The sequence below is a fragment of the Pipistrellus hanaki genome (assembly GCF_964339955.1).
Source record: "Pipistrellus hanaki genome assembly, chromosome: 2".
NCBI lineage: Eukaryota > Metazoa > Chordata > Mammalia > Chiroptera > Vespertilionidae > Pipistrellus > Pipistrellus hanaki.
In genome coordinates, this window is record NC_140504.1 from 198,997,228 (window position 1) to 199,016,825 (window position 19,598).

General features: G+C 71.0%; 1 protein-coding gene across 1 annotated transcript in view; it reads right to left on the reverse strand.

Moving 5' to 3' along the window:
• The window catches only part of LOC311616087 (histone-lysine N-methyltransferase PRDM16-like), a gene marked incomplete at its 3' end in the record, with an annotated part of 119,532 nt that overhangs the window by 41,316 nt on the left and 58,618 nt on the right, over window positions 1-19,598 (reverse strand). The window contains exon 2 of the mRNA XM_084871330.1: window positions 6,349-6,692. Coding sequence (XP_084727456.1) covers window positions 6,349-6,692 — 344 coding nt within the window. The remainder of the gene's footprint in view (window positions 1-6,348; window positions 6,693-19,598) is intronic.

The window sequence follows — 19,598 nt, forward strand, 5'->3', positions numbered from 1 at the left end:
GGCCGCCACCCGGGACGCCCGTCCTGCCGGCGGGGGGTGGGGGGAGGGCACGGAGGGCGGGAGGCCGGGCCGGCCGGGCCGAGGGGGATCCCCAGGGAGCCGCTGGCCAGTAGCTGCCACCCCGGGGCTGCCCTCCTGGCCCGGGCTGCTCCCAGCCGCCGCCGCTGGGAAAGGCTGGAAATAGACACAGTTCCCAGTAAGCGCCGGGCCCTGCAGACTGCGGTCTCAGCAGGTGGGTCCCGGGGGACGGGGTAGGTGCGGGGGGGCCGGACTCAGAGCCAGCCTCGCCGGGGGGCAGAGCGGCGCAGACAGAGGCCAAGGTCACGTCCTTGTCCCCCCACCTCCTCACCCCGTCCCAGGTCGTCCCCGCAGGCCTGACCGTGGGCTGCCCTCACGGCCCCGCTCGCCGCAGGGCTGGCCTCATGGCCGTCGGGGGCGTGGCAGAAGGACAACACTAGGGTCCCGAGTCTGGTCCTCACCCTGGGCCGCCGTCCCTGCCTGTCCCTTCCCCCCGGCTCTAGGACTCAGGGGGGAAACGGGGGGCCCCGGGGTTCCAGCCTGACTGCGACAATCACTGCCTTGCCCTCGGGAGGGGGTCCCAGCACTGGTCAACCTCCAGGGGCCCCTCCCCTGCCGGACCGGACCCTCAGGACTGAGCATCGGCGACAGGGCGATGGGGTGAGGGTGACCGCCCTCGGGAGTCCAGGAGGCCCCACTAGTCCTGCCGGCACGGGGCCACCAGGTGGCTCTCCGCTACCCTCCCCCCATATGGCACCCCCCCTTTTCTGAGGGAAAAGAGAGAAAAGAGGGAGGGAGGCAGGGGAAGTGCCCCTTGTCCTGGGCAGCGGTCGGGGGGCCCGGGGGAGGGCTGGGCAGTGTGCCCCCGCCCCGGTCTCCTGACGCCCCCGTGTTCTCCCCGGCCGTTCCCAGCGCCGCCGGAATGCGGGCCTGGCTGTCACGGTGGGTGTGAGCCGTGAGGGCAGGAGCGCGGGGGACGCTGGCATTCGGGGCCGTCTCAGAACGCGAAGAGAAAATATGCGTTTCCTTTTTCGCTTGTGAATCAGATGCGCTATTTAAAGCGTGCTCTCGCCGGCCCGGCTGGGTTATTACCCCTTAAGGAAATAAAGGAGCTGGCTCCGAGGTATTCTTAGTCATTCTCACCCCTTTTTCTGAAATTCCTTATATCCCGCGGCGAGCCGGCCCGAGCGCGCTGCAGGGCGTTCCGGGCTAAAAATGTCCGGCTGATGTCACGGTGCCCGCCGGGAGCCGCGGGCTGGGACCGGCCCTCCTGCCGAGGGGCTCCTGCCCGGAGGTCCCGGCGGTCCGGCCCGTTCCCGCCGCCCGGCGCTGGGTGCCGGTGGGAGCGCCCGGGGCGGCCGCGGGGCCTGGCGGGGCCTGACGGTGAGCCTCGCCTCCTCGATGCTCATTATCAGAGAATCAGCACCAGAAACGAGACCAAAGCCCGTCCCTGCACCTCACCTAACGCCCGGCGACGGGCAGAGTGGGACCCACCGCGGGGAGGTCTGGGGTCCCGCCAGTGTGAGGAAGGGTTTGGGGAGCCCCAGGTGTGGGTCCTGGAGCTTCCGACACAAAGAACAGTCCAGATTCAGGACGGAGAGCACCAGGCCCTGAACCCCAGCACCCTGCCCTGTCCCCCAGCACCTGCCCTGTCCCCCAGCACCTGCCCTGTGCCCCAGCACCTGCCCTGTCCCCCAGCACCTGCCCTGTCCCCCAGCACCCGGCCTGTCCCCAGCACCCGGCCTGTCCCCAGCGTCTGGCTCTGTTCCCCAGCGCCCGGTCTGTCAGAGTGACAAGAGAAAAAAGCAATGAGCGGCCTGCATGGCTCAGTGGTTGGCATCGACCTATGAACCAGGAAGTCAGTTTGATTCTCCGTCAGGGCACAGCCGGGGTTTCAGGCTCCATCCCCAGGGGTATGCAGGAGGCAGCCATCTCTCTCTCGTGGGTGTTTCTGTCTCTCCCTCCCTCTCCCTCCCTCTCTGACATCAATAAAGTATATATATATTTAAAAGGCAGCAGTGAGGTGGCTGAATGGGAGGTGGACTGAACGAAATGCAGCGAGGTGCCCCTGCCCCGAACGCCAGCAGGAGCGGGCAGGGGTGGTCTCCAGGGCAGAGTGTGTGGCACCGCGCGGGCACACACTGGCCACCAAGCAATGCCGTCTGTGCGTGGCCCACGCCGGCCCTCTCTGACCCCCGCCCGGCCGGTGACTCCGGAAGCCTCCGCACAGCCAGGTGCAGGGCCCGGAGCCGCCCCTTCTCTCTAAACCCGGTCCCGGCTCCCGTGGGCCTGGCCGGGCTCTCCCAGCCCGAGGCCCGGCGGGCGGTCACGTGATCAGACGCTGGAGCACCGAGCTGCCGAGGCCCCGGGGCTGTGACCCCCATGACCTTGGAGCTCCCACAGGCCCGGCCCAGAGCAGCCTGTTCGTGACGGAACAGCGGACACCAGCACTACTGCTCGGGAGCCAACCCTCAGTGCACCGGGCGAGGTTCGGCGGACGGAGCCCCCGTGCCCGCTGCCGGGCCCACCACCCCGTAGGCAGAGGCGGGTGCCGAGGTGCCGTCACCCCAGGCCTGGCCACGCTCTGGGCACCGGCCGCCACGGGGAGACGGGCACCTGCCGGAGGCACGCCGGCACAGGCAGGGCGGTGTGGTCTCACCCCTGCAGCTCCCGAGGCGGCATGGCCTTCCCCGCCCACGGGCCCCGGCGGGAGGGAGACACGGGAGAAGGGGGCGGTCACAGCTGCAGGCCCGGCCCGGCAGGTGGCGGAGGAGCGGCTGCCGCAGCCCTCCCTCCGGGCTGTCACTCACGGCCGTCTCTTAATTAGCAAAGTAACCAGCACGATGATAAATGCCATCATTTACTCAACAGACGATCCCAATCGCGCTCCGCGGGCCGGGGGCGGTGAGCGCAGGCGGTGATGGATTCGGCCGCGGCGGCCGCCACCGGGGCGGGGCGGTGGGCAGGCAGCGCCGGGCACGGGGACAGGCCACCTCTCTACGGAGCCCAGGCCATCTCCGCTCACCCCACGCCCCTCGGCCCCCCGGACGGCCTGGCCAGGCCGGGTGCGAGGCCGACACCTGACCTGGCTGTGTCTCCTTCCAAAATGGCAGGAACCGCCCAGGCTGGGCGGGCGGGGCTCAGGGGTCACACTGGATTCCCGGCTGCAGGCTCCATCCCCAGTGGGGGCCGTGCAGGAGGTGGCCGATCCGTGATCCTCTCTCATCACGGATGTCTCTCTCTCCCTCTCCCTTCCTCTCTGACATCCATAAAACATACTTTACAAAATGGCGGGCACCTCAGGCTGTCCGCAGAGCACGCAGGAGACAGGGGGAGGGTGCCACACGTGTGGGAGGAGGGGCCCACCTGACCGGATGAAGGAAAACTCCTGCATGAAACCTTGACCCTGAAGGTCGTAGGTCTCCTACGCCGGGCCCCGCAGGGGAGACGTGCTTCGGGCTGGAGTGTGAGGGACCGGGGCCGTGCGTGGCCACACCACGTGGACACACCGCGTGGCCACACCGCATGGAAAAAGGGGCGATGAAAGGAGAAAGGGGCGATGCCATCCTCTGAGCTGAGAGACGTCCCGCCAGGCCCACCCCGCCGGGGAGAGCGAGCCATCGGAGTGGGGCTCCGCCCAGGCCTGGCAACACCCCACTGTGTCTGTGGGGGACCCCTCTGTGTGCCGACCCCCAGGCCCAGCCAACAGGGAACCCCTGCCAGCGCGGACCCTGCCCCCGGGAGCCCCGCCCACACGGCACCCACCTCCGCGGGCGTCCCGCCTCTTCTCCCCGTGGACGAACAGCACGCACACGGCGGAAAGTCAGACCACCCGACCACAGAGCCGGACCAGCACGCTGAACACGGCACAGACAGAACCGGGACGGGGCGCTGGCCCTGGGACCTGCCCCGAGGCCCGGGCCGCCCGCCTCACCCGCTCACCTGCCTCTTACGCACTAACAGCTGTCAAATTAGCGCTTTTTTTCCCCCCCCTCTCTCTCTCTCTCTCTCTCTCTCTCACCCTCTTTTTAATCCTCAGCCGGGGGCATTTCCGGATTTTCAGAGAGAGCGGAAGAGGGAGGGACAGACAGAGCTACAGTGACGTGAGAGAAACACACAGGGGAGGCGCCTGCCGCTGAGATACGTGTCCCTGACGGGAACCAAAGCCAGGACCCTTCGGTTCGCAGGCCAGAGCTCTACCCACTGAGCCACAGCCCGCAGGGCGTGTCCGGTTACCTCCCCCTCGCCCCGTCTGCACAGCCAGGCTCCCCGCGGGCCCTGGGAGGGCGTCCGTGGTCAGGCCGCTGGGCTTGTGCTGGGGCGTGGGGGCCCCCCAGTGCCCGCCCGCGGCTGCCAGGGCCACTCCCCTGCTGCCGGGGGCACCTGGGAGTCTCAGCTCTCTCCCGAGCAGCCCATCCTCCTCTGGCGCCCCGAGAACAGCAGGACGCCATGGCCTGGAGGGAGACCCATGGGAGAGTCCACGAGGCTGCTCACGGTCCCCAAGGCTAAGGTGACCAGACCTTCCGCTTTCGGCGGGACAGTCCCAATTTTGAACAATTTGTCCCGCGGCGTTTAAAAACGCATCGGGACGCGGGACAAAATGTAAAAATCGGGACTGTCCCGCCAAAAGCGGGAAGTCTGGTCACCTTACCCAAGGCCCACCCAGCAGCCAGGAGCTCGAAGGCAGCCTCGCCTCATGGTCGGTTTCAGGGGAAAGGGGGTTCGCCCTGCGTTTTGGGGATGCCTGAGCCCCCCCACTCGGTTCCCAGGAGGCGGCAGCTTCTCGGCTCTCAGATGCAACAGGCACACCAACAGCTGCCGACGCGCCGGCTGCAGCCACCAAGCCCCACGGCGGGCGGAGCAGGCCGCCGGCGTCCGGCTCCAGAACAGCCAGAGGCGCCTGCGCTGCTCCCCGCGCCCTGAGCGCCACGGGGCGCCCCCTGCTGTCCGCCGGCTGAGAGGCGGCTGGCCGTCACCGCGGACAAGCCCACTGCCAGGCGGAGGCGCCGGGCGAGAGCGCCCCTCACGTTCACGAAGAATAAACATCGTCGCAGTCACAGGCCGGACAGAGAGCAGGGCGGCCGGGCCGGCCCGGCACCCAGCAAGCCAAGGAGCAAACAGAAGCCTGTGGCAGAGCCCAGAGGTCAAGGTCGCCTCAAGGTCACCGACGCGCTACCTGTGCGTGCGGTGCGCTCTCGCTGCCGCAGCCACGGCCCACCGCTCACCAGACAGTCCAGCCCCCTGAGCGTGTCCCCCCAGCACCCGCCCCCCTCCCCGCAGCAGGCGGGACGGGAGGGACGGGCAGAGCCTGCGAAGCACACTCGCAGCCCAAACCACAAGCCACACCCCCTGCCCCGTCAGAGATGCTCTCCCGGCTCCAGAGGGGACGTGGCAGCAGCCACGAAGAGCGCGCAGTGGGACCGGGGTGCGCAGTGGGACCGGGGCGCGCAGTGGGACCGGGGCGCGCAGTTGCTACTCCTCCCGTCCTGCCTCGCCCGCTCCCGGGCCCTCACCCTCGGGCCCTCACCCTCAGGCCCTCACCCGCTCCCTGGCCCTCACCGGCTCCCGGCCCCGGGTTCTGTCCTGAAGGTGACCGGGCCTTGAGCGGCACAGGCCCGAGGCTGCGGCTGGGATGGCAGGTGGCGCGGCCTCAGGCCCAGCCGCCCAAGAGCCTGGGTGCCCCGAGTCCCCCCAGGCAGGGTCCCCGCCTACACGGCTCCGAAGGCTGCCGACCGTGAGACCGGCCGAAGCCCTGGGGGGGCCCAGGGCCCTCTGTGGCCAGAGCAGGGCACCCCTGAGGGAGGGACGCCTTTGGGTGCCCCCAGCCTCACCTAATGGGCCTGCACCCTCCCGACCGCTCACGGCTCAGCCAGGCAGACCTCGCCGTAGGCTCAGCTGCCGACTCCCCTCCCGCAGGACGAGACTGCGCCCACTGATGTGAGAAGGGGGTTCCGCTCAGGGAGCCGGGCTGGGGGCGGGGACAGCGTGGCCACGGGCGTGTCCTGGGAGCTGCCCGCCGGGCACCGGCCCCTGAGGAGGCTCCCTTTCGTGGGGACCGACGGGACACCCATTCCTCTCCGTGTCCCCCGGCTCCCAGCCGTACCCCGCAGCCCAGACGGCAGCTCGGGCCGAAGACATGAGCTCATTGAGGACACATTTCCGAGCCTCGATGCCTGGGGGGTGGCGTCATGCGAGCGGGATAAAATAAGCCTGGGAACGGGACGGGACGGGACGGGACGGGCCGCCGCCCGCCGCGCCGGCTTATAAATAGATGGACGGAGATAACGCCGCCCGGCCGGCCGTCCGCCCACCCGGCGGCCGCGCACTCACCTCCCATCCGAAGTCCGCCTCCCGCGGCGAGGCCCGGGCCGGGCCGGGCCCCAGGCGCTCCCCGGCCTCCAGCCGCCGCCTGGCCCACACGCCCAGGCCGGCGCCCGGGATGGAGGACTCGCGCAGCTCGAAGTCGGGGGGGATGGGGATGTCGTCGGGGATGTAGACGGGCGCCTCGTAGGGCGAGCCCTCCTTGGGGGTGAAGTCCTCGCGGGGCGGGAAGGGCGACGCCGGCCCCATGGGGATGGGGGACAGGATGCTGTCCTCGGTCTCGTCCTCCGCGCTCTCGCCCGCCAGCAGGTCCGGGTCCGGCTCGTACATGCTATTTACAAGGTCGCCGTCACCTGCGGGGGACAGACGGACAGACAGACAGAGGCGTCAGGCCGGGCGCACCCTCCCGGGCGGGAGGCTCAGAGCCCCGGGACTGGGGGCCCTGTACTGTGTCCCCCTCTGTAACATGTCACCCCCATACCGTGTCCCCCAGTACCGTGTTCCCCCGGACTGTGTCCCCTCATTCTGCGTCCCCTGTATGTGTCCCCCCAGTACCATGTCCTTCCATACTGTGTCCCCCCATGTACCGTGTTCCCCCTGGACTGTGTCCCCTCATTCTGTGTCCCCTGTACTGTGTCCCCCGCGCCCCCGTACCATGTCCTTCCACACTGTGTCCCCCCAGTACCGTGTCTCCCTGGTACCATGTCTCCTCCCCGTACTGCGTCCCCCCCTGCCCGGCATAGGTCACCTCTACCCTCCTGACCGAGCCCCCCACACCCCCATGAAAGGGGCTAAGACGCCCCCCCCGGAACCAGCACCCCCACACCCCCCGTGGCCCATGTGGTAGAGAGGACACGGGAGACGGCGGCACACGGCACCCAGGCTCTGTGGCCTGTGCCCACCCCCGGCCTCTCCGGGCAGCAGGTGGGCGGCAGGCCGGGTCCTGGCCGGCTCCTGGCGCTGAGGACAGAGGCTGCGATGGCACCACACGGGCCTGCCGGCCGAGGCCTCCTCTCTGGGCTCCTCCTCCTCCTCCCAGCACACCCAGCCCGGGAGGCGATGCACTGCTGGGGTGACAGAGCGGGCAGGGAGGGGGCACGCAGCGGGGAGAGGGCTCACGCAGGCTTCACCCCAAGAGCTGCTGAGACAGGTGAACGTTCACAGCGCCCTCGTTACCACCATCCACGAAGGCGGGCACACCGGGGGCACACTGGGGGCGGGCACACTGGGGGCACACTGGGGGCGGGCACACTGGGGGCACACTGGGGCGGGCACACCGGGGGCACACTGGGGGCGGGCACACCGGGGGCACACTGGGGGCGGGCACACCGGGGGCACACTGGGGGCGGGCACACTGGGGGCACACTGGGGGCAGGCACACCGGGGGGCACACCTGGGGCACACTGGGGGCGGGCACACCGGGGGGCACACCTGGGGCACACTGGGGGCGGGCACACCGGGGGGCACACCTGGGGCACACTGGGGGCGGGCACACTGGGGGAACACTGGGGGCGGGCACACCAGGGGCACACTGGGGGCGGGCACACCAGGGGCACACTGGGGGGCACACTGGGGGTGGGCACACAGGGGGAACACTGGGGGCGGGCACACCAGGGGCACACTGGGGGGCACACTGGGGGTGGGCACACAGGGGGAACACTGGGGGCGGGCACACCAGGGGCACACTGGGGGCGGGCACACCAGGGGGCACACTGGGGGCGGGCACACCAGGTGGGCACACCAGGTGGGCACACTGAGGGCACACCGGGGGTTACACTGGGGCAGGCACACTGGGGGCACACCGGGGGGCACACCGGGGGGCACACTGGGGGCACACCGGGGGGCACACCGGGGGGCACACCAGGGGCCGGCACACCAGGGCCCACAGCAGGGGAGCGCTGAGCAGCCGCCGGTCCCCAGGCGCAGGCTCAGCCAGAGGCCCGCGGGCCGCGCTGAGGGAGAGGGACACGGCGGCCTCGGGGACGGGCGGCGGGAAGGACAGGCGGTCGCTCTCCCTGCGAACGCGCTGGAGGCCACCGAGCGTCCACGCCCAGCGCCGCCCTCCGTGTGTGCGCGCCATCGCCACGAGGTTTTAAACGTGGGGGGGGGGGCAGCGAAGCAGCGAGGACACGCCCCCGATGCTGGCCTCTGGCCCCTGCTCCCGCCAGCCCGCCCTCTGCCGACCGGTGACCGTGACCGGGCTGTCACCCAGGCCCTCGCCGCCTGCTCCCTGCCCCCTGCCCGACGGCGGCGAGGCCGAGGTCTCCTTGGCGACAGGACTCAGGTACAAGCACAGAGACGGGTCCCTGGTGCTGGGCGCGCAGGTCTGAGCGGCCCCACCCGTGTGCTCTTCTGTGAAACGCTCTCGGGGGGCAGGCATCGGGGCCTGGGCACCGCGCCTGCGGAGGCTCTGCTGCTGGCTGTCCGCTAGTGTGCCCCCGGTATTCCCGCAGCGGCCCCGCCCGAGGCCCCGTGGCTCAGTGAGAGGCACCCCCTCCACCCGCGGAGGCCGGTGGTAAGGGGGCGATGAGGGGCCACCTTCTTGGCACCACGGAGCTCACCCCCCACGCACGTCCTCACTCCTGGGGGGCTGTGCTCCAGACAACGAGGACCGGCCAGGCTGTGCGTACTGTGTCCGCCCTGCACTGTGCCCCTCCATACTGTGCCCCCCCGTACTGTGTCCCCCTGTACTGTGTCCCCCCACACTGTGTCCCCCTCTGTACTGTGGCCTCCCATACTGTGTCCCCCCATACTGTGTTCTCCCGTACTGTGTCCCCCGAACTGTGTCCCCCCTGTGCTGTGCCCCTCCCTGTACTGTGTCCCCCGCACGCAGGTATATCTCGGGGCTCTTTTTGGGAGGGTGTTATTTTTTTTTTAATATTTGTTTATTGATTTCAGAGAGGAAGGGAGAGGGAGAGGGAGAGAGAAACAATAATGAGAGAGCATTACGGATCCACTGCCTCCTGCACGCCCCACACGGGGGATGGAGCCCACAACCCAGGCCTGTGCCCTGACCGGGACTCGAACCCTGACCTCCTGGTTCCTAGGTCGGCGCTCAGCCCCCAGCCCTGCGGCTGGGCCTTCACAGCCTCTGTGAATCCTCCTCCCGAAAGCCGCCTGCCGGGCTGATGGAGAGAAGCGCGATGGCCCTGCCCCTCGCAGACGGAGGCGGGCCGGGCGTCCACGGCTAAAGAGGCCGCCCGTCCGCGCGCCCGCCCGCCCGCCCGCCGCGGGCACTGGGTGGGTGCTGCCCGGGAGGCCCCGTCTCCCCCGGCCGCCCCGGCGCCCCCCTCAGCGGGGCAGGCGGCCTGGCGTCAGGAGAACGAGGTGTTGCCCCGCCCGGGCCCCGCGGGAGCGGAGACTGCCGGTGAGCCAAGCCGAGGGTCCGGCTCCGGGCCCACCCCAAAGCAGCGCCCATGGTGCTGGGACCGCCGCCCGCCCCCTGGAGCCGCAGGGCCGCGGGCCGGCTCCCTGCCCTTCTCCCCGACGGGCCTGGGGCTCCGGAGCCGCAGCGGAGTGCGGCGTATTACCGGCAGACGAACAGCCGGAGCGCAGGCACCCCGCAGACGCTGAATGTCAGTGACACCCCCAGCCCGGCCGCGGAGCCTCGGGCATGAGGAAGTGAGGCCAGAACCACCGCGGCCGGCGCAGGGCCCACGGCAGGCAGTGCGGGGCCTTGGGGCCCTGGGCCGGTGCCCCGCTGGCCTCCTGTCCCCCAGGACGTACTGAGTTGTGTCCCTCCCCGCCCCCCCAAACCCTGGGCCCCGCCCGTGACCGTGAACACGACCCCAGTTGGAGACAGGGTCGGCGTAGAGGTCAGGAGAGGTCGCTGGGCTGGACCTTAATTCGACACGCGTGTCCTTCGGGAGGAGCCGGGCCCGGGGCGGGGACGCGGCCCCGGGTGACGGGGACCTTGGGGACCAATGTTTGACGCCCCCGGGGAACGGCCCTGAGTCACAGCGCCTGGTGCAGACCCAGAGAGCCAGGCTGGAGGGCTCACAGCCCCCTCCGGAGCCCCCCTCTGCCCTTCGTTCTCAGTCTGCTCACAGCAGCCTGGAGCAGGTCACCAGTCTGCCCATTCTTGTGGTGCACAAACTGAGGCACACACGGACGGCGGCTCGGGGTGAGCCCTCTGCTGGGAGGGGAGCCCGAGCAGCCATCCCTCGGAGCCGGGGCACCGGGCACCGCGGAAGGAGTCCCTGCTGCTCCGGCCACGGCCACGAGCAGCCACTCACGGTCAGAGCCGCCTCCCGGCAGACCGGCAGGCCTGGGGCAGGCTCCACAGGCCCCGCCTCCAGGGCCCTGCCTCCCCAGCTCCCGCCGCAGCGGGCCCAGCGCCGAGGCTGCCGGTGAGACCCCCGGGGCGCCCTGCCCTCTGGCCCTCCCGGCCAGGCTGTCCAGGGGGCTGACCAGGGCCGGGCTGTGACCGGCATCCTGCCCTCCGGCCCTCCTGGCCCAGGCGTCCAGGGGGCTGAGCAGGGCCGGGCTGTGACCGGCGCCCAGACTACCTGCCCCTCAGCCGGCGCGGTACTCTCAGACGGTTATTTATCGGCGAGCTGGGCGCTGGGGGACCGTTCCATTCCAGCCCCATTCCCCGGCTTCCATCGCCCGGGGCGGCGGGCAGCCGCTCTGATCGGCTTGTTCCCGTGAAAAGCCTCTTTGTCTCGGAGATGGGATTGGCCGCCCCCCCTTTATTCCCGTTAATGCACCACTTCCCCGGCCCGGGGCGGCGGCCGATCGCAGATCTCACTGTTATCCTTCTCCATCATGGCCCCTCCCCCTCTCTCCCTCCCCCCCCCCTCCCTGCGTGCTGCACGCTGTGGCCCGGCAGGGGGTCCTCGGGCCCCGCCACGGCCTGCTCTGCAGACCCACCAGCGGGACAGTCCCCCACCCCCACCCCCCGTGTCAGAGGAGGCCGTTCCAGGCACCAACCCGCCATTTTTTTAAAAATTGGAGGTGCCCAGCTGGGGTGGCTCAGTGGCTGAGCATCGGCCTAGGAACCAGGAGGTCAGGGTTCCGTTCCCGGTCAGGGCACAGGCCCGGGTTGCGGGCTCCGTCCCCAATAGGGGGCGTGCAGGAGGCAGCCGGTCCATGGTTCTCTCTCCCGCTCCCTTCCTCTCTGAAATAAAAATGATAAAAACTATAAAGACGATGCAGAGGGCCCGCCTTCACCCCTGTGTGTGCAGCTCCGGGGCCTTCAGCAGCCGCCACACCGCCGTCTCCGGAACGTTCCACCTTGTGAGCGGGACCGCTGTCTCCACTGAGCACCCGCCCGCCCCCGCAGCACCCCCGCCCCGCCCGCCCCGCCCGATCCCCGCCCCCGCAGCACCCCGCCCCGCCCGATCCCCGCCCCTGCAGCACCCCCGCTGTCCCTGTCTCTGTGGGTCTGACTCCGCGGGCCCCGCCGGGGCATCCCCGCGCCCGTCCTGCGGCGTCGGCGTTACCCGCCCACCCGTCCGCATCCGCCGTGGGCAGTGTCCGTGCTCCCTCCTGCTCCGGGCGGAGTGGCCCTCATCCCCGGAGGCCGCTCACAGCCCCCTCCCCGCCTGCCTGGACGCTGGGCGGCCCCCTCTGTGCGGAGAAGCTGTCTGAGCCCACAGTGCGCTGAGCACCACCCAAACCCGCGGGACGGGCCCCCCGCGGCTCCCGCGCCCAAGGCTGGGCCGCGCCGTCTCGCCATCTCAGTCCTACAGGCCTGGCCCGGCCCTGGCCCCAACCACAGCGGGCTGGGAGCCGCACCTGAGCCCTCGGCAGCCGGACGGGGCTCCGGGCGCCGGTGCCGCCAGTGTCCGCTCTTGGGGGCGGGAGACCCTCCCGCTGCTGCCCAGGCACCTGCCCCCCTGCCCCTGCTGCCCCCTGCGTGTCGCCCAGACCATAAGGCCGCCGACAGGAGCGAGGAGAGAAACCGGGCGCCGCCCCCCAATCCTCTGGGCCGGACGTCCGGGACAGCCTCACCCCTGCAGCCCCCCGCTGCGGCTTCGGCCGCCACGCCGCTGGCCCCGGCCGGCTCTGCCGTTAAAGCCGTTTATGGTTTTAAGCAGCAAATAAAGAGCTTGGCTCGCTGGCCCCGCCCGGCCGGCCGCCGCGGCTCCGTTTAGCAGGCCAGTGGCCAGGAGAGGGAGCGGGAGGGAAAAACTTCATTAATTTTTATTAACAGGGAGAGCCATTTGTCCCTGTGACAATATTTGACTTGTCGAAATGATTTTCACCTCTGCCATGAGGCGGGCGCTCCCCCATACATCACCCGGTTACCGGCGCGGCCGCCGCAGTCATTAGGCGGTGAATTAACGGCGGCCCGGCCCCATTCATCACCCTGACACCACCCGCCGCTGACCCGCGCCGGCCGCCGGCCCGGCCCACAGCCCGAGGGGAGCCCGGGGCCCGAGGGGAGCCCGGGGCCCGAGGGGAGCCCGGGGCCCGAGGGGAGCCCAAGGCCGGAGGGAGGGGAGCCCGGGGCCCGAGGGGAGCCCACGGCCAGGCTCCGGGGGTCCCGGGGCTGGACCAGCCCGACCTTCCCTGCCTTCCCCGATCCCAGCCCCTGGCCGGAGGAGGGGGCTCCGGGCGCCTGGCTTCCTCCACGGTTGTTTTACTAACACCCTCCTTGGCGAGGTGGCGGCTGGAGCCCAGGAAGTTCATGCCAGTCACTGTGTTTCCTCCCCGAGACGCCACCCCTGGGGCGAGGCCCCCTGTTACCCCATTTCATGGATCGGGAAACTGAGGCAGGAAGATGCGGCAGGTCACGTCCCCGATCCTGGTGCCCGGCACGCGGCTGGGTGTAGGGTGAGTCAGGGTCACGGTGTCCCTCGGCCCCCGATCCGGGTCACCCTCCCGCGGGCCCCCGAACAGCGGGCGCGAGCTGCCAGTCCGAGCACAGGCAGAGCCGTCGATGAGCCGACGGGCGGTTTGCTGAGGTTTCGAACCCGAGACCCGGCCACGCTGCTCCCGTGGCACCGAGACCGTCCGCTGCCGCCGGCTGTCAGGCGGGCACCCAGCCCGCAGTGGCAGACACCAGACCTTTCTCCGGCGCCTCCATCGCGGCGCTGAGCCGGAGCCGCTGCAGCACCCGGTGGGTGCGGCCGAGACGGTGCTGAGGGTGCGACCGCAGCCCCGCTGGGAACAGGCTCGGTCCCTGCGAACGCGGCTCCGCTCTCGGTTTCAGATGCGGATTCCTGAAAAACGCGCTTTTCTCCGCGGGCTTTGCCGTCGGAACGTCACAGGCTCCGCCCGGCGTGGGGTGCTGTCCTGGCGCCAGGAGGGCTCCGGCCCGGAGGCTGTGGGGCTCCGTTCTCGGGGAGACGAGGCTGTGCACGGCTTTTCCATTTCCCAGGCTCGGCCCCGACCCCACCGGGGCCCGGCCGGCTGTCCCTCCCATCCGGGTGCGCGCGGTGGGGGGCTGGCCTGGCTTCCTCCCGGGTCCCGGGGTCCCGTGGGGTTTGTGGGTAAAAACCAGCAGAGAATCCTTTCCTGACGAGATGTCCCTGCTCAGCGTCAGGACCCTGAGGCCCGGAGAGGGCTGTGCCCAAAGGAAGGCCGAGCGGGTGTGGCCGGAGCCCCGTCCGCCGGACACGGCGACTGGTGCCGGGTCCCTTCTGACCAGGGCGGCCGGTCTCCGGGCCTGCAGGTCCAGGGCCGCAGCCCCGTGTCCCCCGACCTGGTCCCGGTCCAGGTCCGAGATCCCAAGAGGCCGCGGCGGGCCGGGGCGGGGGCCACTCGGGGCTGTGCGCTGCTGGACGCCAGGCCGGCCACGAGCCTCTCGGAGCCGCGTCCTTCCTGGGAGGCGTGGCAGGCCCCCTCCGGACCCGGAGGGACCGTGGCAGAGCCGTGGCGGGACCGTGGCAGGCCGTCTGCAGACCTGACCGTTTCCTGGGGTTAATGGGTGTCAGGCCGGCGGAGGGCAGGACTGGCTGCAGGTGGCCTCGGGGCCAGACAGGAGGAGCAGGCTGAGCCCCTCACCCCCAAATCCCACCCCCGGCACCTCTCAGCCCGCATCTGCCAGCACCAACCACCGCCTGATGTGGCCAGAGCCCCATCCCTGAGCCGTGACCCCGTCCCTGAGCCCGTGACCCCGGCCCTGAGCCGGTGACCCCGGCCCTGAGCCGTGACCCCGTCCCTGAGCCCGTGACCCCGGCCCTGAGCCGTGACCCCGTCCCTGAGCCCAGGGGGTATCACCTCCTGTGAGGCATGTCCCCCTGGGAGAGCTGAGCAGAAGACGGCCCTGGAGGTCCCACCATGGACCCCCGCAGGCCCCACCCCGCTGGGCTCCCTCACAGACGGGCACCTGTGCAGAGGCACACGCTGCCCCGGCCCCCACAACAGCCAATCACGACTGAAGACTGAACGGGGGGGGGGGGGGGGGAGCTGTGGAGGGCAGAGGCCCCTGTTCTGCTGGGGAACAGGCCCAACATAGTGGGGGGTTAGGGAGGGAGGGCCCGTCCGGCTCCTGAGGTGACAGATGTCCAGGGGTGCCCTGCCCGTCCCACGATGGCCCACTGGAGGGAGGAGGCACAGCCCCTAGTGCAGGCCCTCCACCCCCCATAGCCCCTGGAACTGCCTCCCGGAGTCCTCAGGCCAGGCCTGCGCCGGCACCACCACCACGGCCATGACCTCCTCCCCGCAGGTCACCTGTGGCCAGCCCATCCGGCCGCCGCCGGCCACCGGCACTCAGGGAGCAATTCCTGGCTCCAGAGCCACCGCCCCCTCCGGCCGCCATGTGGGGACCGGTCCGTCGGACGGCAGGGGCTCCGGAGGCCGAGGCCCGTGGGAGCGGCGTGGGGAGGGGGCCCGGCCGCTCACCCTCGGACGCCCGGACGGAGCCCTCTGTCCCGTCACCCGTCCCGGCGGCCGGCGGCACACAGCTCGGGTGGCCTCTGGGCCTGCAGAGCACGGCGTCCGGGGAGAGCGGGTGCGCGCCACAACCACGGGTGGCCTGCCCCCAGCTGTTCTCCGGGACAGAGCGAGAGGCGTCCCAGCACCTCCAGCACCCCCGCTCGGCCGCAGACCTGGCCCCCGAGGCCGGGCAGACGGGCCTGTGGGAGGCCTGGCCGCTCCCCGCTGCCTGAGCTGCCGGGACCCCCACTTCCACACGCTGAAGTCCGACCCGGGGCCTCGCGATGGGACTGCATCGGAAACTGAGCTGGTGCAAACCCCCACGACGGGGACCCTGTGAGAGAGGAAGTGTGGGTGCAGACCTGGCGCGGGGAGAGGTCACGTGGAGACGGAGCCGGTGACGGGTCCACAGGCCGAGCGCGGAGGGTGCCGGCAGCCGCCAGGAGCCGGGGCCCGACCGGGCCCCCCGCTCGGCCTGGGCGGCCAGTCCGGCGATGCCTGGACCCAAATCTCCGGCTGACGTCCCGGCCGCGGCCACAACGGCCCGGGACCCGTTAACGCACCAGACAGGTCTCTCCGCAGCCTCTCGCTGAGCACCTGCTGCGTGCGAGGCCTCCGGGGGCTCCTCAGGCCGTGAGAGCGGACACGGTCTGACACGGATGGTGCCGCGTGACCCGCCGATGGGACAGGGCAGAGCTAGTGTTTCCGGGACCAGCAGCTCACCCCTCTCCTCGGCGACGCTGGGGTGCAGGGGCACAGCCAGGCCCTGCGCCCCCGGGGCCACTCTCCCCAGGGCAGGGGCAGGGGCGTCCTCCCGCTGGGCGGGCTCGCCCCAATTATTCGCTTCCAGGGGCAGGGACATGTCTGTCCCCAGCCGCTCCCAGACCTGCTGAGGGAGCGGGGAGCAGGCAGAGGGCCCGGCGGGCGGCAGGCGGGCGGCTGCTCCAGGCTCCGGGTTCAGATCATCTTGGCTCCGGGAAGCGGCTCCGTCTTCAGCTCATGGAGACCAGGGCCGGGCGTGTGTTCGGGGACGGGGTTTTGGGGGGACGGGGGTGTGTGGGGGACGGGGTTTTGGGGGGACGGGGGTGTGTGGGGGGACGGGGTGTGTGGGGGACGGGGGTGTGTGGGGGACGGGGGTGTGTGGGGGACGGGGTGTGTGGGGGACGGGGTTTTGGGGGGACGGGGGTGTGTGGGGGACGGGGTGTGTGGGGGACGGGGTTTTGGGGGGACGGGGGTGTGTGGGGGACGGGGGTGTGTGGGGGACGGGGTGTGTGGGGACGGGGGTGTGGGGTGACGGGGTGTGTGGGGACGGGGGTGTGTGGGGACGGGGGTGTGTGAGGGACGGGGGTTTTGGGGGGACGGGGGGGTGTGGGGACGGGGGTGTGTGGGGGACGGGGTGTGTGGGGACGGGGGTGTGTGGGGACGGGGGTTTTGTGGGGACGGGGGTGTGTTCGGGGACGGGGGTGTGTGGGGACGGGGGTGTGTTCGGGGACGGGGGTGTGTGGGGACGGGGGTGTGTGGGGACGGGGGGGTGTGGGGACGGGGGTGTGTGGGGACGGGGGTGTGTGGGGACGGGGGTTTTGGGGGGACGGGGGTTTTGGGGGGATGGGGGTTTTGGGGGGATGGGGGTTTTGGGGGGATGGGGGTTTTGGGGGGATGGGGATTTTGGGGGGATGGGGGGGTGTGGGGACGGGGGTTTTGGGGGGACAGGGGTGTGTGGGAACGGGGGTTTTGGGGGGACGGGGGGTGTGGGGACGGGGTGTGTGGGGGATGGGGTGTGTGGGGACGGGGGTTTTGGGGGGACGGGGGGGTGTGGGGACGGGGGTGTGTGGGGGACGGGGGTGTGTGGGGGACGGGGTGTGTGGGGATCGGGGGTGTGGGGGACGGGGGTTTTGGGGGGACGGGGGTGTGGGGGACGGGGGTTTTGGGGGGACGGGGGTGTGTGGGGACGGGGGTGTGTGGGGACGGGGGTGTGTGGGGACGGGGGGGTGTGGGGACGGGGGTGTGTGGGGACGGGGGTGTGTGGGGATCGGGGGTGTGTGGGGGATGGGGTGTGTGGGGGACAGGGGTTTGTGGGGGCGGGGGGTTGTTGGACACGGCGAGGTGTGGGTGGCGGTGGGCGGTGGTGGCGGGAGGGTTACGGGCGGGCGGTGTAGGCTCCGCGGGAGCCGGCAGTGACAGCGCAGCCCGGCCGCGCTCGCTGAGCCGCGATGAGAAGGAAAGGCCGTTCGGGGAGAAACGCCGGCAAAGCACGATGCCTCCTCCCGGCGCTCCGCTCCGGCCGCCCTCTCCCCTCCCGGTCCCGTGGCCCCGCCCCGCAGCCAGGCCAGCGCCCGCGTGCAAGAGGGGCCGGACACGGCCCTGGCCCGCGCGGGAGGGCACTGCCACCCGTGGGCGCCGGCCGGGACAGACGGCGGCCGGGACCCTGAACAGGCCGCAGGCCGCGGAGCCAGGACAAGGCCGCCAGGGAGGGACAGGCCGGCCGCGGAGCCAGGACAAGGCCGCCAGGGAGGGACAGGCTGGCCGCGGGCGGGCACGCGGGCGCGGCCCGGGAAGTGAATGTAAACCTCACTGTCCGTGTCTCTGCTCACGGTCCTGGCGCCCGGAGACCGCTCAGCGAGCGCAGTGACGTCCGGAGCGGACGGCGGGCGGCCTGTGACGGACAGCGGGCGGCGGGCAGGGCAGCGCCCAGGGCCCACGCCCCAGGAGCCCCGGAGTCCGAGGCCCGAGAGGGACGCGCTGACCGCCACGCAGACCGGCCAGGAGCCGCCATCGCCGCCGGCCCCGAGCGCGGGCAGGCCGGCATTGTGAGCGCTCGCTGGCAGGCAGCCCTGCCTCATCCGCGGGCAGCGGCATGGTAATGAGCCCGTTTCTATGGAAATGAGCTTATAACTATTCATCTTCTCCCCGTCCCCGACCCGTCCACAAAGGGTTTTCCAAAATGACCCCCGTCCCTACCCCCAGCATGTCCTCGCGCCCCCGCCCGGCCGCTAATCAGCCGCGGAGGAGAAAGGAGAGGAAGCGGGCCTTTGACAAGATGTGGGAAAGCTGGCTGGGGCTCCGTGCGGCTGTGACCGGCAAGCAAAGCAGCCGCCCGGCTGCCAGTCCCCGCCCGCCTCCCCACGGGCACCGCGCCTTCTGCGGCCCCCCTCCCCCCGACACTCCAAACCCCCGTGCCGGGCTGGACATCCGGGCGGCCTGGCTCGCCTCCCTCCCTGTCCCCACACGGCCTCTGCTCTCCTCGGGGGTCACGGGGTCGGGAGAACCACGGAGGAGAAGCCGCGGGCCCCGGGATCGCCTGAGACAGCACAGGCCCGGCCGGCCAGGGTCCTCCCGGCTGTGCGGCCTTGGGCAGGGCGCCCACCCTCCCTGGGCCTCCTGCTTCTCCAGACGTGGGGGTGGAGGAGTGCAGGGGGCCGTTCCCGCCCTGACCGGTGTGGCTCAGTGGACAGAGCGCCGGCCTGCAGCCTGAAGGGTGCCAGGTTGGATTCTGGTCAAGGGCACACGCCCGGTTGTGGGTCTGTCCTCAGTGGGGGGCGTGCAGGAGGCAGCCGATCTATGCTTCTCTCTCATCGTTGGTGTTTCTCTCTCTCCCTTCCCCTCTGACATCGATAAAGAAATATATTTTTAAAAATGAATAAAATAATAAGTAAAGATAATAATAAGCTGGGCCATTCCGGCGAGGGGTCTGTGTGGCAGTCACGGCGGGCGGTCACCAGCTGGGCCCTGGCTCCGGACCCTGATGGAGACGAGAGGCTCCTCACCCCGCTGCCAGGAAAGGTGGGCCCTGCTGCCCCTGGCCCCGAGTCCTCGGTGCCCCCCGATGGGGGCGGGTGCTCCTCGGGGATGGCGCCCCTTCCCGCTCCCCTGACGGCCAAGCAGCTGCTGTGCACACAGAGCCCCTGAGTGCTCCCTCGGGTATGGGGGCGGGGGACGGGTGACACGGCCCCGCAGGCCGACCCCATCGGCCACGGCACGGGCAGTGCGTGGGGACCCAGGACGCCGGTCACGCCGACCGTCCCAGCCCCTCGGGGCGATCCCACCGTCTGCCCGGGGCCCGGGGGCTGAGGCCTGTAGGTGCTGTGGTGAGACCCTCGGCCACTGGAGCCGCCCGTGGCCCGGCCCTCCGTGGACACCGCTGGCCCCTCCAGACACACCGGGGACCCAGGTGCCCACCGAGGCAGCGGCCCAGAACTGACCCCGCCCGGTGCCTGGAGGCCACGTGATGGCCCGGGAGCTCCCACGGAGGCCACTTCCGGCCCGTGCTAAGCCACGCGTGGCGCCCACAAAGCAGCGCCCCGGGCCTGGCTTGAGAGGACTGGCCCCGCCCACTGTGTGGGGAGGAGCCCACTGTGTGGGGAGGAGCCCACTGTGTGGGGAGGAGCCCACTGTGTGGGGAGGAGCCCGCCAGCCGCCCTCCGGACAGCAGGGGC